Source organism: Eurypyga helias, unplaced genomic scaffold, assembly GCF_000690775.1.
Source record: "Eurypyga helias isolate BGI_N326 unplaced genomic scaffold, ASM69077v1 scaffold7414, whole genome shotgun sequence".
Lineage (NCBI taxonomy): Eukaryota > Metazoa > Chordata > Aves > Eurypygiformes > Eurypygidae > Eurypyga > Eurypyga helias.
The window spans coordinates 15,794-39,850 of NW_010245580.1; the positions used below are offsets into that span (position 1 = coordinate 15,794).

General features: G+C 40.4%; 1 protein-coding gene and 1 non-coding gene across 2 annotated transcripts in view; one reads left to right on the forward strand and one right to left on the reverse strand.

Moving 5' to 3' along the window:
- LOC104508481 (probable lysosomal cobalamin transporter) overlaps positions 1-24,057 on the forward strand; it is a gene marked incomplete at its 3' end in the record, with an annotated part of 46,158 nt that overhangs the window by 15,406 nt on the left and 6,695 nt on the right. Inside the window, exons 3-6 of the mRNA XM_010150125.1 lie at positions 1,671-1,768; positions 2,723-2,790; positions 8,643-8,731; positions 12,648-12,721. Coding sequence (XP_010148427.1) covers positions 1,671-1,768; positions 2,723-2,790; positions 8,643-8,731; positions 12,648-12,721 — 329 coding nt within the window. The remainder of the gene's footprint in view (positions 1-1,670; positions 1,769-2,722; positions 2,791-8,642; positions 8,732-12,647; positions 12,722-24,057) is intronic.
- TRNAS-GCU lies at positions 1,136-1,217 on the reverse strand. Its single transcript has one exon. It is a non-coding gene; the product is annotated as a tRNA-Ser (tRNA).

Here is a 24,057-nt window from a genome sequence, read left to right on the forward strand (position 1 = left end):
CAAGCCGTGCCCCCTCAGCCTTTCCTCATAAGAGAGGTGCTCCAGCCCTCTGAGCATCTTTAGCCTCATCTGGACTCGCTACAACCAGTCTATATCCTTCTGATGTTGAGGGCCCCAGAGGTGGACGCAGCACTCCAGGTGGGGTCTCACAAGAGCAGAGTAGAGGGGCAGAATCCCCTCCCTCGACCTGCTGGCCACACTTCTCTGGATACAGCCCAGGATACGGTTGGCTTTCTGGGCTGCCAGCGCACACTGCTGGCTCATGTCCAGCTTTTCATCCACCAGTACCCCCAAGTCCTTCTCCTCAGGGCTGCTCTCGATCCGCTCTCCACCCAGCCTGTACTTGTGCTTGGGATTGCCCCAACCCAGGTGCAGGACCTTGCACTTGGCCTTGATGAACTCCATGAGGTTGGCAGTGGCCCACCTCTCCAGCTTGTCAAGGTCCTTCTAGATGGCATCGCTTTGGTCCAGTGTGTTGACTGCACCACACTTCTTGGTGTTATTTGCAAACTTGCTGAGGGTGCACTTGATCCCGCTATCCATTGTCACTGACAAAGATGTTGAACAGTACCAACCCCTGAGGAACACTACTTGTCACTGGTCTCCGCTAAGTTGACCACCTCTCTCTGAGTGCAGCCATCAAGCCATTTCCTTATCCACCGAGCGGTCCATCCATCAAATCCATGTCTCTCCAGTTTCGAGACAAGGATGTCATGCGGGACAGTGTCGAAGGCTTTGCACAAGTCCAGGTAGATGACATCAGTTGCCTGTCCTCTATCCACCAAGGTCATGACCCCATTGTAGAAGGCCACCATGTTCGTCAGGCATGATCTGCCCTTGGTGAAGCCATGCTGGCTGTCACCAATCACCTCCTCATTCTCGCCTATAGTTTCCAAGGTCCTTTTTTTTCTTTTTTTTTTCCTTTTTAATATGGGGGGTTATGTTTCCCCTTTTCCAGTCAGTGGGAACTTCAGACCACCACCACTTCTCGAATATGATGATTGAGGTTAAAACTTCTATCATTTCATGGTCACTGTGCCCAAGACAGCCTCCAACCTTCGCATCACCAAACAAAGGTTTACTTGGGAGCACACACTGATCTGCTCACACACAGAAACTGCCCTTTTGGGCTGACCGACGAGGATGGGATTCAAACCCACGCGTGCAGAGCACAATGGATTAGCAGTCCATCGCCTTCACCACTCGGCCACCTCGTCTGCTACAATATACACATTAATAACAGAGCAGCTACTGAAATGAAGTGTAGTGATCAAAGCGGCTTTAAACTTGTTACGTTTTTGTATATACCTTATATATAAACATGTTTTAGGTGGCTTTTATTCACTGTCCTGTAGCACACTTCTTCCCCAGTGTGTGAGTCCTGTATATCACCTACATGCAGATGATTACTTTTGGTCTTTTTATTATTGCTGAATTGAAAGGGGATCTAAAATCCGTAGTCTGAAAGGGTTAGTTCTAGAAGTCCTTTGGAGTTCACAAAACAGTAGTAGTCCATATGCTGGCTAGTAAATTTTATTAACTTTTCAGTGCTTGAAATCAGTAAGAGCTAGAATGAGAGGGAACTAATGTTTGAATCTTTGCTTTGAATTACTAGGCAGTAAATGAAGTGCCAATGTAACTTTGTCTCTTCACTTAATTCTTTCTCCTAGCTTTGTACTCCATCATACTGTTCTGCGTCTTTCTGTGGATTCCCTTTGTCTACTTCTATTACGAGGAGAAGGAAGAAGATGATGGCAACACATGCTCAGTAAGTGCTCTCTGATAAATGCACTAAGCAGTTAAAAGACAAGTACAGGTAAAAAAGAAAGCGAGAATGATTGTTGAACTTGAATGCTACAATGTTCGTAGCATTTCTAAGTCAATTACTACAGTTCTTTAAAATACCAAGGCAGCTCTTAGTAACACTTAGTCTGACATAGTCTGTACACTGGGATCTCACAGGAAATGAAGCTTTAATGAGGTGATAATTAACATCCGTATTACTAAAAATTCTTTAGGCTTCCTACAAATTCTTTTGAGCCTGATTTCATATACAGGAAGTGAAAACCTCTTCCATGAGGTTTTCCTTAACATAGAAAACATGTATGAACAGGTTTTTAAAGTAGAAGACAAGAAGATTATACAGATTCTGAGACAGACCCTAAATTTGAGCACCTTCAGTCTTGTAATGTTTGCTTTTTTCGTGAAGTAGCAATTTACCTGAACCTAGATTTGGTTGTTTTTGTGATGCACTGAATGTTTGATTTCCAGAGAGTACAATAAATGCATGCCAGTAAGATGCTAACTTCTCAAATGAAAATACTTAAAGCATCTTTTAATCATTAATCGTAATTGCTTCCCCTGTGTTGAGTGGTATCTTAAAATAAGAGACTTCTAATCATAGTCATAATATAAAACATTGGTAGTAAGACTTTTCTTGAGTGTATTTGCACTGAATGAATGTGCCCTGGCTTCTGGCCACAGCTGCTCCAGTGCATAGTTTAGGATGGAAGCATAATTCAATGTAATTTTTCATAGTTCTTAAGCTGTAAGACTCCTCAAGACTGTATACTTCTGACTTATATCTAAAACTACTCATGTTGTCTGTGGAGATCCTTTTGTAGAACACCTGTTATGCTAAGTATGCTTTGCTGTAATTTGTTGGACAAATCCCTTTGGATTTATTTTATGTTAATATATTAATTTTCTCTTTAATATACAGCAGGTTAAAACTGCACTCAGATATACTCTGGGATTCATCACAATTTGTGCAATTCTTCTCTTAATTGGGTAAGTATTTGCATTGAAGACCAAGTGAGATTATACTAAATAGAACTGTTCTGTACAAGATTAAAAATTTAGATTATGTTGCACTCAATCTTTATAATTAACATCTAGCTTAATTTCTAATAGATCTTAAATATTCTGAGGATTAGGTACCTGAAAAGTAAGATTTCAACTAGAAGCTAAAATGGTCATCATAATAATGCAGGTACTTTCAAGGTTCCAAGTTCTGTTTGTGCAGTGTGAATGACCATCCAGGATGTGATGACTATGACACAACTGTATTGATATCTCAGTGTACAACAGTAAAATATTGGCGTTCTTGCTGTTTTCTGCCTCTACAAATTCTTTCATGGACATCCTGAAACAGCTTTTAGGATTATGAGTAGGTGTTATGTAATTTCCTAAATAGAAGTGTTCTGTGAAGGATGTGTGGTGTGGGGTTGTACTTGACATAGTTGTGCCTTGTATAAGGATTTTGCTGGTGTTTGTTTGGAAGGCAGACACTACCGAAGTGGGTAACTTGTTTGCAGCAAGTGCTGTTATTCTGAAACTCCAAGCAGTATTACAAATTCAATTTAAGATCAACGTTAAGCATGATATGCACCAATACTGAATATTTCTAATGTATGCTGTGTAATAAGCTTTTTAGCATTTCGACTGCAGCAATGAGGTTGGTAAAATTTACAAAATGTATGCTGAAATGATCCACATCAAAGTACTGGAGTGTGAAGTAGAAACTAGAGTTAAATTAATGCTTCTAATTGTATACCAGCTTACTGGGATATGGTTTTAGTTTTGATACATTTCTAAGAAGTTTTATCTTCACTCAGTCAAGAGTAACATTTGCTATTGTGAGAGACTAGAGGAGTTTGAGTTAGTTTAATCATGGTCTAGAAATATTACTAAAGCTTCTGTTTGTTGGCTCATATCGTAGACATACATCAATGTACTGTATAATATACCCAGCTAGAAAATTTTGCTGTATCACTAGTAGGTGTCAGCTGAAGCCTCAGTAGCTGTAAGCTTTGTTTCCTCTCTTGCAGCAAGATGGTACTTGGTTCTTGACTTCTAATTGTCCTCTGTGCTCTTAAGCATGTTCTTTAAATAGTCTTCACAACACGTAAATTAACTGCAGCTTCCACTATCCCCTCTGATACTGTGCCATATGACAGTGGCATTGACTTGCAAACCAAGTGACTCGCAAGCCCAGTCTTGGGCTGGGACTAAGATACTGTACAGTGCTTCTCCATGGGTACAGACTTGAAACTCATTGATGTAAACAGCAGGATTATCTCCTGCAGGGAGCTAGGACTCCCTTAGATACTGGCAAGAATTTCAGTATTTGTAGGTTCTAATTGGAATAATTTTTCTGCTATTATATGTAGGAGGTTGCATGCTTTATTTTAAGATAGTAATGATTGAGTAGTAGCATCATGTTAATGCCCTCAGAACAGAAATGCACCCTTGCTATTTAAGATGCTGCTGCAGAACATAATTCTTGTCTGTCCGCTTTAAGGGGAAACTAAAAACTGAAGAATGTGGTTTAGAAAGCAAACAAGGTGACTGTGCTTAAGAAAAATGAACTTTGCTTCTGTGTGTGTGTGCATAAATAAAATAGCAAGTGTCTCAGTGTACATGCTCATTAGGGAGAAGTTTTTTGTCTTAGTCAACTGTCTGCACAGCAAGGGTCAAGAGCTGCCTCAGAAGTCCCAGTGTCATAGGGAAAACGTGTTGGAGCTGAAGCTTCTAAAGGAGTAGCTCAGCTGAACGTGGTAGTGAAGACCAGACTTGCAGTACTGCTTATACCTGGCACATAGGTTACAAGAGCAAGAGGGGTTAGAATACTTCCTGGTAAGTTCCTAGCAAATAGTTTATCTTGTGCTTACATGAATCATAGAATCATAGAATGGTTAAGGGTGGAAGGGACCTTATAGACCATCTAGTTCTAACCCCCCTGCCATGGGCAGGGCCACCTTCCACTAGACCAAGTTGCTCAGAGCCACATCCAGCCTGGCCTTGAAGACATCCAGGGATGGGGCATCCACAACTTCTCTGGGCAACCTGTTCCAGTGCCTCACCACCCTCTCAGTGAAGAACTTCTTCCTGGTATCTAATCTAAACCTCCCGGCTTTCAATTTGTACCCGTTAACTAATGACTAGTGTGTCATATCAAGACAACCTTTATTTTGATTATCAAGTAATCTGTATAATTAAAACAAGTCAATAAATAGCTTGGTTCCTTCAAAAAAGGATCACTTCCTTGGGCAGCCTGTTCCAATGCTTGACAACCCCTCCCATGAAGAAATTTTTCCTCATATCGAATCCCAACCTCCCCTGGTGCTCCTTGAGGCCATTTCCTCTTGTCCTATCACTTGTGAGAAGAGACCAACACCCACCTTGCTCCAGCCTTCTTTGAGGTAGTTGTAGAGATCAGTAAGGTCTCCCCTCAGACTTCTTTTCTGCAAGTTAAACACCCCAAATTCTCTCAGCCACTTTTCATGGTATTTGTACTTTGGACATAAATAACTTGATGTAGAGTATCATTGAAAGTATAGGACAAATTTGTACTGGGATACTTTGAACTAACATGTACTTGTCATTTCCCTTCTTAGAAATTATCTACTTTCCTTGAATAGAGTTTATTTACTTGAAGTGTCATGTGCTGGAGTCAAGGGACTTGAGTTATTGCAACCTACATTAAAGCACCCTTTATTCAGTGGTCTGGTTTGACTAAAATATCTTACTTTTGAGGCTAATGAGTGTTTGGTTTTAAAAGGAATATTTCCCTGACTGTCAGTGTTTGGAATTAAGCTGGTCACCTGGAATTTTCTAGAACCATTAGCTTTTTAAAAGTTTTGAATATGTCTAATTAGCCTGTAAATTAATTATGCAAATTATATTACAGCAGAACTCACTTTAAGTAAATGACTAGTATGTTAGGAATTCTTTTCCTAAAGATGACAGCTAATGGCATTCTGATTTAAGGATCAAACCTGACCCATCTATGCCTGTGTTATTAGCCCTGTCAAAGGTAATAAACTGCTTGTCTTGCATTTACTTTCCTTGTTCTGCAGCCTAGATACTGATCTAGATCTTAATCCTGATATTCCCAGGATGTGTTTCAAACATCATAGCAGCATTCTTCCATTCCTAAAAATACTGCAGTTAATTTCACTTGTGTCCAGAACTCTAGGTGTAAGATATCACATCAAAGCTAAGCTGCTGTGTTTGCTTGCATTAGCTCAGTCTCAGCTATACCTGTAAAACCCTGCACTGGCACTTATACTCTATTCACTTGCTTTCAGTGGACTGACTTGTATTGCATCAGAGTGATCACAGGTGAATGGAGTTATTTAGCATGGAAACTTCTCATTCTGTTGATGGCTGTACTGACCATTGAGTCAACATGGCAAAATAGCCAGGATTTTTGTCAAGCTGCTTCTTGCCTAGGGTGCAGGAAGAAAAGGACTAAACTGTATGCTGTGCTGGTGCAGTGGATGATCTGTGTTTTAAAGATCCTTTGGGATGTAGGTCTGTAGATGGCTGGACACGCTAAGTCCATCTTGTTCATCCTAGCCAAAGCCCATCTAAAACTTAATCTGGGCTCTGCTGTAAAAGGCAATAAAAATGTTTCTGTAAATAAATAACAGAAGGAGTACTAAGTAGAATCTTCATCCTTTACTGGATACAGGGGAAAAGATAGTGATAAAGGCTGAGGAAAAGGCTGAGGTACTTAGACTGAGGCAAAGAAGGCATTAATAGCAAGACCAGTTGTTCTCCAAATACCCAGCCCCCTGTGATGGTAGATAGCTATGGGGAGCAGAATGAAGCCCCCATAATCCAAGGTGAAATGGTTAGCTATCTGCTACACCCTTAGACACCCACCAGTCTATGGGACCGGTTGTGCCTTATTCAAGGGTGCTGAGGAAGCTGGCAGAAGTGTTCACCAAGCCGTTTTGCATCATCTATCAGCAGTCATGGCTAACCAGGGAGGTCCCAGTGGGATGGAGGTTAGCCAGTGTGATGGCTATCTACAAGAAGAGGCAGCAGGAGTATCTAGGGAACTACATGTCAGTCTGATCTTGCTGGCAGGGAAGGTTATGGAGCAGATTATCTTGAGTGCCATCATGTGGCATCTTCAGGACAACCAGGTGATCAAGCCCAGTCAGCATGGGTTTATGAAAGGCAGATTATGCTTGACTAACTTGATCTATGACAAGGTGACACACTTAATGCTGCTTGACTAACTTGATCTTCTATGACAAGGTGACACACTTAATGGACGAGGGAACAGCTGTGGATGTAGTCTGCCTACACTTCAGTAAAGCCTTTAACACTGTTTCCCACAGCATTGTCCTGGAGAAACTGGCTGCTTATGGGTGGGTACACTCTCTGCTTGGTCAAATAGTGGCTGGATGGCTGGACCAAAGAGTTGTAGTGAATGGAGTTAAATCCAGGTGGTGTTCCCCAGGGGTTGGTATTGGGGACAGTTCTGTTTAATTTTATCAATGATCTGGACAAGGAGAGTGAGGGCAGCCTCAGTGAGTTTGCAGATGACACCAGGTTGGGTGGGAGTGTTGATCTGCCTGAGTGTAGGAAGGCTCTACAGAGGGATCTGGTCAGGCTGGACCAATGGGCTGAGACCAGCTGTGTGAGGTTCAACAAGGCCAAGTGCTAGGTCCTGCACTTGGGTCACAGTGGCCTCATGCAGTGCTACAGGCTTGTGAGCAAGAGGCTGGAAAGCTGCCCAATGGAAAAGGACATGGGAGTGTTGATAGACAGCCAGCTGAATATGAGCCAGCAGTGGGCCAGGTGGCCAGGAGGGCCAATGGTGTCCTGACCTGCATCAGTAACAGTGCAGCCAGCAGGACTAGGGCAGTGCTTGTCTCCCTGTCTTCAGCACTGGTGGGGCCACACCTTGAATCCTGTGTTGAGTTTTGGGCCCCTCACTACAAGGTAGGTGCTGGAACTTGTCCAGAGAAGGGCAATGGAGCTGGGGAAGGTTGTGAAGCACAAGTGAGGAGTGGCTGAGGGGACTCGGTTGTTTAGCCTGCAGAACAGGAGACTCAGGGGAGACCTTATCACTCTCTACAACTACCTGAAAGGAGGTTGCAGAGAGGTGAGTGTTGGTCTCTTGTGATAGGACAAGAGGAAATGGCCTCAAGTTAGAAAACAAGCTGTTTTGTCTCAGGAGATGTTGAAGACTTACTCTTATCATTGGACTTTAGATGGGGAGACTGATAGCAGTAAGCTTTCAGCTTGGGGACTGTTCCACCTGATACTCCTGTGAGTGCTCTTTGCTAGTGTTTGGTTATTGGAAGGTCAAAAATATTTAATGAACTTCTCTGCAGTTTTGTTCACTGTGCCAACAGGAATGGAATGCAGCGGATGTGTTAACTCATTTAATGAGTTAATGCTTGGTGTAGGAGTTGTTAATTATCTTATTCTCGCTTCCAAAAATGTGGATTTATAAGAGAATTAGTTTCAAAAGATGCTTAAAGCCTTTTGCTTCTCTGCACATGAGTCAAACCAGGATAGCAAATAAGAATAATACATCTCCTAATGATGCTTCAGTGTAGGGTCCTTACCTCTGTTAGGTCTGGTAAATAGAAAAACACTTGATCATTGACTTCAGATCTGACTCTTCTCACACTTGCACATGTACTCTGCTGATCTAAATACAGTATTGGAGGGGAATGTGAATAAAATGAGACATTGCCTTCAGAATTTTTTTAAACCTGAAGCCATACATTTATTTTCTACAGGAATAATTGAATTTCGTTTAACTTGGAAGTAGGATTCTTTTGATACTAGACTAATTCTTGTAAGTGAGAACTTTCTTTTCTTTGTTACAGTGCTTTTGTTCCTTTGGATATTCCCAACAAGAAGAATTCCACGGAGTGGGAGAAAGTGAAGCTCCTGTTTGAAGAATTTGGAAGTAGTCGTAAGTTTGAGATTTGTTCTGAGCTTTGGCATGCTTATCATTGACTGGACAAGAAAACTCACTTTCCTGGTGACAGTTTTCTAACTGGACTAACTGCTCACCTACACTAAATCTTTGCAATAAGATTGTTTGCTTTCTGTTCAGATGAGTAACAGAGGAGACACTGCCAGTTTCAGTACTGTCCCCATTTGACAGCAAGGATTCCAATGTTCTGTCCTGTGATATTTAGTGGTAGGGAGGGGAAGGTACTTGATTCCATGAAGTCTTTGCTTAACACAGCTTTGAAATGTTATTTGGATACGCTAAAATCAGTGAACTTCAGTATGGTGAGTGTGTATCTTGTATGACAGTTTATGTGCTTACCTGATTAAATGTGATATTGCTGTTCACTGTAAGAGTAAGACTAGTTTGTTAGTGGCTTTGTCTATTTAGACAGAATCCTATGGGAGTTAGGAATTTTTCCCGTTGTTCTCCTGGTACTGATTTTTTTTTCTGTAATTGTTTTGTTTGCCTTTGTTAAACTTTAAGCTAGGCTATAAAGAACTGTTGTGAAGGCAAGACCACATGAAGCTGTATTTAACTTGCGGTATATGTAGTTAATGTATTTAGCCAGAGTGTGCTTTCAGAGCAAAGGTGTGAAGAAAGTGTTTTATAGGTCAGCTAAGGCAGATTGGGTGTCACTTTACAAATGTATCCAGAATAATTTCAACTGAAAGTTACAAAACTAACATGAATCCAAATGCTTAAGTACTCTAATATATGTGCCTCATTCTTGGTATGTATTAGAGTATTGCTTCTGGCTGAATGTTTCACAGCATAATGCTATGAGCCTTACTCAGTTGTCTTCTATATTATTCTAGGAATTTTGTACTGACTACAAGTTCCCTTCAATAATGTTTGCCAGCTCTGTGAGCATTTAGTGTATCCCTTCAGGCATCATGAACTCTGTTCTGTTTGCTTAAGCACTCTCTAACCTGATCCTCCTCCATGAAGGTTATGTCTTCCTTCCATCCTTTCCCCCTGATCTCTGGGGCTTGGGTTTCCTGAAGTCTGGTCGTGCTGGTAAAGATTGAGGCAAAGGTGGCAATCGTACCTGATACTTTTCCGTGTCCTGTGGCCCCTGCCTCACTTAGCAGCAGACCCACGTTTTGCTTCATCTTCCTCTTGCGACTTGCATATTTCAAGAAGCCCTTCTAGTTCCCTTGGAAATCCTTGCAGAGTCTTTCATCGTAATATGCACTGTGCTGTAAGTTGTGCTTGCAAACATAGGAGGAAGGGAGGGCAAATCCATAGCTTTTTCATGATTTGACTGCTTGTTTGTTTCTCTTGCTTCACAAAGATTCTAACTGACAGCTTTGAATAAAAGGCTTCTTAAGCAGTTTATACAGGCAGAGACAGTGAGCTGAGATTTAAACTAATTTTTCATTTATACAGGCAGTGACAGTGTTTGAGCTGAGATTTAAACTAATTTTTCTAGGCTACCTTGATATGGCTGACAGTTAAATACTCAGCTCTGTACATGTCCTTGCTATGAAAATCTAGTAGAGCCACTGTTTAGTTCCAGGAAGGTTTCATCATTAGGATGCTGGATTGGTATGTGCAAGTCTGGTTCTGATTTCTGATTCTACCAACATTCTCTTGTGACTCTTAATTTCATAGGATAGTTCAGACTGGACTAGATCACCTGAGGTTTCTTCAATCTCCTGCACAAAGAAGGAAGCTGTCGTGTCAGACCGGGTTGCTCGGTGCTCTCTCACTTAGTTTTTGGGAAAATCCCTTATGGTGGAGATTTTCATTCCATGGTAAAAGAAACTTCTCTTATTCAATGTGGGTATACACACTGCCACTCATTGTCTCACGCAACTGCTGTGCGTCACTGAAGAGGTGGGCTCCACCTCTTTGATAAGCAGGCAGACTCTATTAGGTCTCTCCAAAGCTGTGTCTGTTCTAGGCTGAACAAGCCTGGCTCCCTCAACTTCTCTGCACAGCCTGTGCTCTGACTTCTGACCGCTGTAGCTCTGCCCTTAGCTTGCTCAGATTTATCAGTCTGGCCTGTAGTGGGGATCTCAGAACTGGTTATGGTATTGCCTTTATGGTCCTTTCCCTTAACAGATGGGCATGTTCATGTTCAACAGCATCCTGAGTTTTATCAACTTCCATGCTGCCAGGGTATGCTGATGGCTTGTCTTAGCTTGCTGTCTGCCAAGACCCCCCCAGGGGTTTTGTTGAGCTACTGCACAGCCAGCAAGCCCCAGTTAGTATTGTAGCAAAAGTTGTGGGTTTTTTTTTTTTCATGTTTCAGATGCTGGAGAAATGAGGATGAAATTCTTGCCTGTTATTTTTACTTGTACCTGTTACCCTATTTTTATATTAACTTACCCTTTGCCTTTGTCCTCTGTTAACCTATGCAATACAAAGATTTTAATTTCGGATATTTGTGGTATGCCTGTTCATACCGTAGTGGGATTATAAAAGAAACATAAACTCATCCACTGAGGCAGTGCCTGATAATATGCTTCTGGTATACAATTACCTATTTCTCAGTCAGTTAGTTTCTTAATGTTCTATTGAACATAGTTAAACTTTTTTTAATGGATGTTAAATGTTGGTTTCAAATAGATATACAGGAGGATCATCAAATATAGTGTTTAAGTACATTGTGTGATATATTAGAAATAGGGGTCACTTATGTGTGGGTTTTTGCCCTAAACCTGAGAACACAGATAACATTTTCACAAGTTTAAACAAAACTATAGGATTTGAAACTCCCAGGCATATTACTTAACTCTGGGAAGGTGGTTGGGTATTACCTAGCAAAAACAGCAAAGGAAATATTTTATCTGTGAAGTTTTATTTGGCTGTGTTATTCTATTAGTTTTTGGTATTTGTGGAAGGAGGTCTGTAGGGTTGATCAGAAGAAAGATGTGGCTTCTCATAGAGGATAAATATAACAAGATTTCTCAGTTTGTGAATGCTTGACCCTATACTCAGGAAAAAAGAATTGAAACCAGCTAATGAATGGAAACTGGCTAATAATTGTGTGTGAGTAGGAATACATTGCGGTCTAAATTCCTGAATTAACTTAAGGGGAGGACAGGAGATAGGGAAAACACTAAATATTAGCACAGTTATGACTGGGTGCAGACATGAAGTTGATTGGTTAAACAGTAGAACAGAAACATAGTAGTTACTAGTTCTACTGTTTAACCAAAGAAGCTTGCTAACCTGTGTTCTGCGTGATGAGACTAGGGACAGGCATGTTGTGAAGAAATTCTGCAGGAGGATTCAGGGAGTTCGATGCCCTTGGGCATGAGTTTGGTAATGCTTTTCTACTGTCCCTTTTCATTTCTAGAGTGATAGTAAGGGTCCAGTAACTCTTTAATGTCCTGACCTACTTCTGGTTGTTACAGCTGGATGTACGTGGTCTGAGCATAGCAGAAACTTGCAGTCTGGCTTGTGTGGTGGTTTGCTTGCCTGATTCTCTGGGTAGTGCTTTATCATAATAAATCAGGCGATAACAACCAAAACAAAGACAAATCCTCCAGAACCCATGTGTCAGTTGTGAAAATCACCAAAGCACCTTGTGGAGGACAGAACTAAGTTTTGAAGAGGCAATAGGCAGCTAAGGGAACAAGTTCATTAGTAGCTATTCAACTATTTGACTGAATGAAACATCTGTGAACTTGTAGCAAAGCAAGATGGCTGTCTTGTTTCCCGCAGTATTGGAAAAGGACCTGCTGCTGACAATGCTAGGTGAATTTTCCATCCGAGTTGTGGCTGGTAACCATGTCTCAGTTGTTTTTTTTTTTTCTTTAATGGTCTTAAAACATCTTCAGGAAACTCTTTCAGGAAAACATGTTCTTAATACTGTAGGAATTTTCAACAGGCTTTTCTTTTTTCTTTTTTTTTTTTACAGATGGCTTGACTGCTCTTTCATTTTCCATTAGCTCCTTGACTGTGATTGGAATGTTGGCAGCTATCACTTACACAGTAAGTTATGCAAATGTTTTGGTTCCTTACATTTGTAATACTTGTGGTTATCATGGGCTATACCTGTGTGGAAAACAGTCATTGTTCTAGAAAGCTTCAACAGTGTCTTCTGGCTCTGGATTTTTGTAGTCTAAAACACTGTTTTAAGCTCTTGGAATAAGAGGAATAACTTTTTACCACAAATTTAAAACCCACTGTTTCAGTACTTGAGCACAGATCAGACTTATTTTCAGTTCATTTCTTCAAGGGGAGGTCACATTACACGTTATGGCTTGTAATATACTCACTGGCTCCTCCTGTTCTTAAGCATCTGTCTCCTTCTCTATCCAGCTGTGGAGAGCAAAATACTCCTGGGTTTTTTTTATTCATTGAACAATGGCATAACCTAGACTGGGTCTGGTCAATCTGTAAAACTGAATAGAACCTTAACTACAACTTTTCTATGTGGATGTTTTTATGTCTACAGAACTTTACAATGGAAAGTCTGGCAGAATATCATCATATGTAAAGAAGCATGCAAAATGTTCTCTATTTGTAACTGTCTTTTCTGTAAATGGCTGTTCTTTGTTCAGTAAACCAAAAAGCAATGTCCTTAACAGAGCATTGTATTTTACACTTCTGGAATTCAAGGATTTGAGTAAGGATAAGTATGTATGTCAAGATTCAGTTTTAGGTATGAAGAATCTGCAGAGTCCTCTGGTGTGTGCCTTAAATCAAGAATATTTTGCTTTAAACTTCTTGGCTAGAGTTTGAAGCTGTTTAGAGACTTGTTTTATAAAGTCTCCAGAATGTTCATGTTAGTTCTAGGCATGTGACTAAACTGCAGTTCTTTCTGTAGTTTAAAAGGATTTGGAAGTGTTCATTCTGTGACTGATTGTAAATCCTATGATTAAGTCTGTTGGTTGCTTGACTCTGGCTTTTATGTGCAAAGAAAAGGACCCATTTTAACTTACTAGCTTTGAACAACATTTGATGTGGTCTCTTGCTTTTCCAATCTGTTCTGTTTCTTCATTTCCTGAATAATCAGCCTGTTCATAATGCTACATGTATTAACTTATCAAAGTAGAATTTTGCAACAAAGATGAAGATTAAAAAAATATAAGGTATTATAAAGCTTTGTTTGCAGTTGTCTCAAGTCAGTGTTTTACTGATAGATTTTAGTGTTTAGGTTCCTGTCCTTGCTGAAATAACTTTCTCCTCCACTGCATCTTGACTCTAACATGGTAAAATTGTTCCCACTTAGCCTTGCCTGTGAATTATAAGTGGCTTGTGCAATAAGTTATTTAGAAACATTTCTAGTCTAAGATATTTTTGTGGTAGCTTGTTGTCAGGCAAAGGATGAATAGATACAAATGTTGTAGAACAAGGATGTAAGAAGGAAGACTGTTTCAGTCATAACTGGATAAGGGGGTAAAGTACCTGCTAAATACTACCTTTAGGCTCTTAAACAAATCTAGATTGAGTAATGAGCATAGCTACTGATTTTCTGTCACTTACACCAGCTGAAGTCACCAGTATAATTACAGCAGGATAATGGGAGGCAATTCAGTACAGGTTCTTAGATGTAAGTGTCAGAGTGCTGACAGGTTGGTGGTCATCAGCCTTTGTGCAGTAGGTAGGAGAGCAATTTGGTGGATCAGGTAGTAGGTATCTCAGGTGAACTGAATTGCTCTCAGCCCCGTTGACTATGTGCTTCAATTTTACCTAAATCATAAGTTTTATGACTTTAAAATGGGTCACTAAATCATTCAGCCTGTATTGCTGACATCTAGATCATGTGCTGGTCAAAGATCCAGACCTTTGCTTAGCCCATAATAACATGTCAGCTTTGAAATTTGTTTCTTCTAATTAGGAAAGGAAAGATTAAACTCTTGTGCAGTTACATTACTGCAGAGCACATAGTTTTTTTTAAACCTGCATGAGACTAACATTAGGAACAAACTCATTAGCTGGGAAAATATCCTCAATGTTTTTTTCAACCAGCTACCAAAGTATGGGTTTTTTTAGTAATGGTTAATAGACATCTATAAGCATCTAAAACACTCCTGCACAAATTTATTGTAAATGTTTACAAAGCAAATAGTAGCATTTCAAAGTTTTTAATCTATTGCTAATATTCCCTACTTCTAATACTATTTCCCTATTTATTTTTGAGTCTGGATTGGTTGTAGGCACCATTTAGTGAATATCACTATATGCTGCTGTCCTCAAAACTAGCTGAATCTGGAAATATGTGACTTCCATTTAATGTTCAGTAATGTTAGTGTGCTGTGTCTTAGGACTTGTATGGATACTGGGTGGTAAATGAGGTGAAACATCAAGCATGAGAACTAAAATGATCTTCTCTGAATGCCTTAATTACTAAGGCTCATTTGTTGCTTTGAAAACTTCAATAGAGCTGTCCATGTGAATGCCTGGAGCATGGCATTACTGCTTACTTTGTTTTTAACTGCTGTAATTGATCCTGAAATTATCCCTTCTGTTTTACAGTAGGGGTTAAGGCAGGGTGGGAGAAAAGGAGGAGCTATTTCACAGAAGTTTTAGGGTGAGCTTACACAGGAGGTGGTTGTTATTCACCTCTGATTTGAGAGGATTTTTGTCATTGTTTGCAGGCAACTGTAGAATCTTATGTGGAAACAGTGAGCTGGCTTTGATACATGGGGGGACTGAGGTACAGATGTGTCACGGACAATGAAAACCATGTATTAGAAGGTCTGTGCTCTCAAAGTTGAGGTGGGAATAGACTTTTTTTTAAGGCTGTAGTGCTTTCATAACTTTTCCCACTGCCATTGATGGTCAGGCTTCTATATGTAAGCAATTTCCACCTGTGACAACATGAGCAGTGTTGCCCTCATGGTCTGAAGAGTGAACTGTGAAGTGTGTGAAGTGTGACCTCAAGAGCAAGTGGATGCCATATACCTGCGTTCCCATTTGTGGTGTGGGCTGAGCTTTTCCCAGTGGTATGACTTAATGCCAAAGTTACTTCAGCAGTGAAAAGTTCCTGGGCTGTCACACTTCCCTAAGCCTCAGGGAGAGGTTGGCCCAGAGGGTACCCTCTCAGTCTCTACTAGTTTGGATTACTCTAGTCCTTCTGTTCGGGAGAAGCGTGATTCTGGAGGGATTCATTCTTTGTTTTTCTTATGGTAACTTCCCACTTTGTGCTATGTGGTGGGTTTTTTGTGCTGTGTTAGTCTTACCTAGAGGTGATTTTCTATATAAGACAAGGGCATTAGTTCACAGGCAAGTCTGTGAGACATTGTTTGTAATGCTTGCCTGTGACTTGAGACATCTGACAAGTAGTTAGGTGCCTTTATTTTTCAGCCAGCCTTCTCTATGCTTATCAAATTGCTTGTCCCAGTTTCTAAAGGTGGGAGGCCTTTGTGCTTAGTCATCAAACCACTTTAATGGGTGATAGATTTTTTTTTTTCCTTAAGCACAAAAAGGTAATACCTTTACACAAAAGGGTGAATACAAGAACACCTACTAAAAAATTTTCACAAATTCTTAACAGTTGATTAGAAAAAAGGGTAGAGAGAATAGGGGACAGTGTGTGGTATCTGCATTCCCTGGTCTGAACATAAGTGATCTCAGATCTTTGATTTATACTAGCTAAGAGTTAAGGATTTGTAGTACAGGCATAACTAAATTTTTCTGATGTTCCCTTGACTTCTGAATATAATCAGTCTGTTCCATAGCCAGTGTTGCAATTGTATTGTTAAAGGGAAGCTAAGAACAAGTGTATCTGGTCTTCCGTACTTCACACTCTCCTCCTTATTCTAAAGGGGAAAAAAACTCTTCTAAATGAATATCTAGTGAAGGCTGTATTATAATAATTGGGTATGAAAGTATTTGCTAACATCTCACTTTAAGAGTGGCTTTACGTTGAATGCCCACTACTTTAACACAAATTACTAGCAGTAAATAGGGATGCTGTGCCTGCACTGGCTGTAGTTGACTGATTTCATCATAAAGTGTACAATGAAACTAAAAGAATCAAGTGATTCTATTTAAGTTGCTTGAAGTACAACTTATCCATTCTACAATTAGTCAAATGTATGTTAACAGTACTGCTTTGTGTGGTATGTTGGTGTGAAGAACTGGATTATGGCTGTTCTAAAATTGCACTTGTGCACTCTAGTAATACACAGTACTGTGAGAAGTTGAGGAAAATGGGGTTTGACAGTGGCAATAGGCAATCTTGAATTTGAGTAGATACTGAGAGCAAAAGTTCCCTTCTGCATTTGTATGCTCCTAGACTGTCTCTGTGAAAACCACCTCCTGCTTCTGCAAGGGGAGGCATGTAGGGGGGTGGTGTGTTGTAGGTTGTAAGTGGCTACAGTTTAAATTATGGATTTAACAAATTTACCTCAATGACTAATGTAGCTAAAATTTTTTTAAGGAAAACCGTTAGCATCAATCCACTCTTCTGGGCTTCTTTTAGGGCCTGTGGTTGATTTCATGTATTACCCTGAAGTAGATGGTGAGATATTCATGCAACAAAAAACAGATTTCTTACCAGACCACAAAATATTGCAACATTAAATAACATTAGGTATGTGTTTTTCTGTTAATTTTTCCATGTGATGACATTTGGGATGATCCTGCGAAATGTGACAACTGTGGCTTCTCTGGACCTATAACAGTGGCTGTGGGCTGTGTGGTTCTTCAATCTGAACCTTTTTCAGTAGTGTTAGCCTTCTATAGGGAAAACAGCTTCTCTAACAATTGTGTGGGGAGAAGAGAGGTGTGTAGCATGAAGCTAAACATTTGGAAGATATTATGTAAGGAGAAGCTAGAGCAGACACCCTAATTGTACTTGAAAAGTCTCTCACCTTATTAAAAAGTCTGTAACAGTAAATTCCCAAATTGCCACTTATGTTTGCCCTATAAACTTTTCTTCTTTTAGCTTTGTTTTTTCACTATAGCCATTGCAATGAGCAGTTTTTCTTCCCAAGGTACTTGTTTTATTACGAGGTGGGCACAGAACTGAATTGTCTAGTTTTTTCCAAAACGTCAAACTTTTTACAGAGTGCAGCAAATGTACAGGTTAGAAACAACAACAGAAAGTCAATGAGGTGTGTGGTAAAGCAGAATACTGTTGTTTTAACAGAACTGATTTGTTTGAAATTGAAGTTTATGCACAGATATGCATAGCACAACTTTTGAAGCTTCAAAGGTTCTATTCTGAAGAACACTTTTGAACTAAACTGGTTTCATAGTAATTCTTTACACTTGAAGACCCTTCAGCTTTTGACATGCTACTATAGTAGTATAACATGCTAACATCTTGTCAGTGATGTGTCTTTTCCAGACTTTGACTGGAGATCCAAACTTAGCCCACATTGAGGGTCTCCAATAAGATGCTCTTAGAGAATCTTATGAAATACGGGCTGGATGAGCAGACTGTGAGGTAGATTGAAGACTCACTAAATGGCTGGGCCGTGCAGGTGGCATCAAGTCTAGTTGGAGGCCAGTCACTAGTAGTGTATCATGGGTCAGTGCTGGGTTCTGCTCAACATCTTCATTAATGATCAGGATGATGGGCAGTGTGTACCCTCAGCAAGCTTGCAGATGACAAAACTTGGAGGAGTGGCTGACACCAGAGGGTTGTGCTGCCATCCAGAGGGACCTGGGACAGGCTGGAGAAATGGGCTAACAGGAACCTCAGGAAATTCAGCAAGGGGAGGGGGAGGCATGAGGTCTTGCACCTGGGGAGGAACAAACACAGACACCAATATATGCAGGAGATCACCCTGCAGGAAAGCTTCTTTGAAGAGAAGGACCTGGGAGTTCTGGTGGACACAAAGTTAACCATGGGGCAGCAATGTGCCCTTGCTGCAAAGAGGGCTGCTAGTATCCTGGGCTGTGTTAGTGTTGCCTGCAGGTTGCTGGAGGTGATCCTTCCCCTCAAGTCAGCCCTGGTGAGGGCACACCTGGGGTGCTGTGTCCAGTTCTAGGCTCTTCAGTACCAGAGAGATGGAGCTACAGGAGGAGGTACAGTGAGGGGCCACAAAGATGGTCAAGGGACTTTCCTCCTATGAAGAAAGGCTGAGAGGTAACACTGTTTAGCCTGGTAAAAAGGAAATCTTATAAATGTGTAAGAATATCTGAAGGGAGAGTGCACGGAGTATGGAGCCAGGCTTATTTTTCATTCATGTGCAATGACTGGACTGGAGGCAATGGACGCAAGTGGAAACAGAAGATGTTCCCTCTGGACATCAGGAAACACTTTTTTTTTCACTTTGAGGGTTGACCAATCACTAGCACAGTTTGTTTGTTTGGACAGACTGCAGAGTCTCCCTTTTTGGAGATATGAGAGCCATATAGACATGGTCCTGTGTAAGCAGCTCTAGGTGACCCTGCTTGAGCAGGGGTGTTGCCCCAGCCGACATCCAGTGGTCTCTTCCAACCTGAGGGGTTCTGCAGTCTGTCCACGGTGTAGACCTTCAGGATTTAGCAGTGGTACTGATGGGTGACATTTACTGTGGTGTATCTCATGGTCTGAGATGTCCCCTCTGTTTAAGTTTGGCTCTGGCCTGTACAAAGCTTGAGGGAACAGTGGTTGACAATAAGATGGGTTCTTTATTGGATCAATTTGAGAGTAAAACACACTTCATGTTGCATTTCCTTGCTGAATACACTGAAGAATAGTATTTTCTTGACATTAATTGACATTTTGGAAGACTGGGAAGGGAGGAGAAAGATACAACAAAGGTAGATGCGTATTCTACAGTTAGAACTTCTTAAGGGGAAATAATGAAGCAGTGGTTTTGTCAGAAGTGTAGATTAAGTCTACAAATGTTCACATGATAAATATGCTAATATTATTGACAAGAGCATAAACATACATGTAACTTTTAAAGTACATGCAGTGTTTAAATGAATTAACAGTTGAACTTTAACATTGAGCCATACCAAGAAATAAACATGATCTTGAATTGGTAGTTGCTTTTCTGTTTTAAAGGTTTAGTAACATAAAGTCTAATTATCTGGCATTATGTAGTGTGGAACACTGCAGTATAGCCCTTGATGTCAGGAAGTTCTTCCTGGAGAGGGTGGCGAGGCATTTGAACAGGTTGCCCAGAAGAGCTGTGGATGCCCCATCCCTGGAAGTGTTCAAGGCCAGGCTGGATGAGGCTTTGAGCAACCTGGTCTAGTGGAAGGTGTCCCTGCCCATGGCAGGGGAGTTGGAACTAGATGGTCTTTAAGGTCCCTTCCAACCCAAAACATTCTATGATTCTATGATATTTAAAATTGTTTTCTAAGAAATGTGGAGAAGTCATCCTCAGGGAGGCTCTGAAATCCATGACCTCAATGACTTACACTGACAGCTTTCTATGACTATAAACATATAACAAGAAAGTGACAAAATTAGGGCTGCAGTGCTTTGTTTGAAGCAGTTTCACAGATGATGTAGTTTGCATCTATTCTTTCATTAATGTGTTTTGCATTGAAATTGTTTTACATTGCCTTAGGTATTAATACAATAGTTGTTGTCAGCTCCAGATTGCTATTTGAATTCAAGGCAGAATAACATATTAATCACCCAATGATAGGCAGATTATTTTTTGAGTGATCTTGTGCATCTCCTTTAGCTTGTCCTTGAAGGATGATTATAATTGGCTCTGTAATTTTTCCAAAACATTTAATAAGCATTATTTGATTTTCTACAAAATTGTAAAGTGATCCTCTTTCCTTCATCCTGAAAGACATGTTAAAAGCTTAGTTTGTCTACTGACAAAATTAATGACTCTTCACACCTGATTTTTGTCCACACTATGATTTACTGTTCTTGCAGTTGATTTTTTTATTAACAGCTTAAAACCTTTTATGATTTGTCTAACCTTAAAAACATTTGTTAACTACTGATTTTCTGTTAAGTAGGCATCAAACTCTTACTGAGAAATCCAGAAGTTAGTAGCATTCATTGTCATTACCACTTAATCACTTCAATGTCAATTTTTAAATATAAAAGAAATGTCGTTATTCAGTTATGTTCACTTCTCTGTGAAGCAGTAAATAATGAAAATAGCAAACCAGTTTGAGTGTTCTTTGTTTCAACAGCCTGATTCCTATTGTACTCTTGGGGAACTGTAGGTATTAAACTGCTGGATCAATGGTAGTTTTGTACTTTGAGATTTTAAAATTGCAGCTTGAAAGAAGGTTAATCTTTTGGCTGTTGAAATTATGTTCAGTATTACAACAGAGAGTGAACTTCCAAGCACAAGTGCAGGCTGGACAGAGAATGGATTGAGAGCAGCTTGAGGATAAGGACTTGGGAAACTGGTGGATGGAAAGCTGGACATGAGCCGACAGTGTGCGCAAGTAGCCCAGAAAGCCAACCGTATCCTGGGCTGTATCCAGAGAAGTGTGGCCAGCAGGTCGAGGGAGGGGATTCTGCCCCTCTACTTTGCTCTTCTGAGACCCCACCTGGAGTGCTGTGTCCAGCTTTGGCATCATCAACATAAAAAGGATATAGACTGGTTGGAGCAAGTCCAGAGGAGGTGACAACAATGACCAGAGGGCTGGAGCACCTCTCTTCTGAAGAAAGGCTGAGACAATTAGGCTTGTTCAGCCTGGAGAAGAGAAGGCTCCAGAGAGACCTTATTGCAGCCTTCCAGTACCTGAAGGGGCCGACAGGGAAGCTGGGGGGGACTTTTTACAAGGGCCTGTAGTGACAGGACAAGGGGTAATGAGTTTAAATTGAAAGTGGGGGGGTTTAGATTAGATATCAGGAAGAAGTTCTTCCCGGAGGGGGTGGTGAGGCACTGAAACAGGTTGCCCAGAGAAGCTGTGGATGCCCCATCCCTGGAAGTGTTCAAGGCCAGGCTGGATGAGGCTTTGAGCAACCTGGTCTAGTGGAAGGTGTCCCTGCCCATGGCAGGGGGGTTGGAACTAGATGATCTTTAAGGTCCCTTCCAATCCAAACCATTCCATGATTCTGTTTCACAGATATCTCCAGCAACCACAAGCTCATGTGTAGTAGAAGTGTAGTGTAGAGGCTGTCATACTTGGTTCCTGCATATTACAAACCTTGACTGTATTTTTTTTTCTGTCCACTTAAGCATTGACAAGTAAGTGAGACAATCTTTGAATCTGTATTGTGTAGAGAAGACGTTAATATGAAATACAAAGTTGAATGAAGCAAGATTCTGTAATGATGAATGTTGGAGAAATGGATAAACACTTAGTCAATGCACTCTTCATGTTCTGTACAGCAGATTGCATGAGAAATGCCACACTGAACTTTGTGGTTCAGTTTGGTCAGTCTGTTCTGTGTTTTGAGATTTTTTTTTTTTATAGCAGTGGTATTCAAAAATACTTGTGCTCTTACAGCAACTGAAGATTGGATACTAAAACTTCCTATGAAAGAACTGAGATTTTACTAGTTAACCTACTGAATGATTTTTCCAAGATGCACGACATGAGCTTCTGCCTCCCCCCAAAAAACACCACCCATCTCTCCCTGAGAGAGCCTCCTAATTGCATCTGAAGATGGCAGACTCTCCTTTACTCTTCGCACTTTAGGGAGGATGTGAACCACTGTCACTGTTTGCCATGCTTAATGGTGTTCTGGGAATAAGGTTCTTGATTTCCAATTTTAATTTTTAAAATAGTATTATTTGTAGGTAGCCAGAGATGGAGATTAGTTTCTTTTAATGTGAGACAGTAGGTGACTTACTTCAGGGACAGTTTCACAAGAACTGTGCAGTCTAGGTGCACAGAGAAGAAAGGCACAGCTTCAAGAATGCTAGAGTCCTAGTTCTGCTTACAGAAGCTCGGAAGTGTTGCCTGTATTGGTATGATGTACGATAGGGTGCCACACTTGAGACCAGTTAATTGCAGTAGCTTACCTGCTGAGTCAGAAGCAACGTGGACAACGGTGTGTTGTGTCTGTCTGAAATAGTGTTCAGTACAGGCAACTGAACTACATTTGCTATGAGGGGTGAAATGCATCATAATGCAATTAAAGATTAATGTCATGATTAAGGTAATTCAAATAAGCGAGTTAGGCTGTGAATACAGAATCTCTTCTACAGCAAAATATTTTTGACAGTAGGTGTTTTGTGGGACATATATGCTGAAACTTGACCTACTTCATTAAAGCACTGTGTATCCTAAGCTAGAGTAGCTGTTTTTCACTTGGACAGATACATTTTTGATCAGTCCAGTTGGTAGAATCGAACATTTGTCTTTCATGGTGACACTTTCAGGTCAGTTTTTAAAACAAGTTGTAAGAAAAATAGGAATTTGAGTATTTGTATATTTGAAGTTGTGAGCATTTCTTCTTATGCCTGTTAACAACAGTGATACAGTAACTGTCAGTTTTATTTGGCTGCTTCGTGTGATTTCGCTAGAGGGCAGTGCTATGCAAGAAATGTTTTGCGGTATTTCTGCACTTTTTGCACAACATTACATATGCACTTTATAAAGCACCTCAGTGATAGCACTTAAAAGCCACATCTGCTTGATATATGGACCTCTAAAAATAAATGGAATGGAGAGTCTTTCTGCTATGTTACACAAGTACTTTCTGGTAATTTCTTGAAATCACAACTGTAAAAATTAAAAGTATCTTTAACCAGAGGAAGTTGGTAAACTACCTTCAATTACAGTGCTGGTTGTGTACTAAAATAAGTAACTTACCTGTTCTGTTTAATCTCTATCAAGGAGCAATTATTCTGTTTGGGTCAGAAGTTAATTATTAGACCATGTCTTTTTAGATGAACACAGGAGATGTAGAAAGGGAAGCATAGTTTAACTAGAACTTGACTAGAATTCTTGATGGCTTTACTTTTTGCAGTAGGTGTTCCAAGGTAGCTTTAATTTACTCATTTCTAAAAGCATTTGTTATATTCAGTGTGGGGTTTTTTGGTGCTGCTTATGATGGGTCTGTTTCATTATGGCTGATATGGTTAATTACTAAGTGTTTTCACCTTAATACACCCTTTTCTGTGGAACCCTTTGACAGCTTGTGCAGTTAAAAAATGTTGAATTTGTGGTCATGGTTCTCAGTGGAAAACCTTTTGGGATCTTTTTAATACTCCAAGGGTTATCCCTGATGTAGTTGCCTGCTGCAACTTCAGTAAATCATGATTTTACAGCTTGTCTCAACTTCACTTGTCTTCTATCTTCTGCTTATTAGTGACTTAACATACCAGGCAACTAATAAAGCAGACTCTTTCCTTATCTAGCCATGGGCTGTGTGAGTTTGGCAAGTCTCAAGTGTTCTAAGATGCTGAGTCTGCAAGAGATCAAAGGATCAGAACAGCAACTCCTTCTTCTGAATCTTAACTGTGGAATGACAGAAGAATAGCTGGATCTGCTGCAGACAG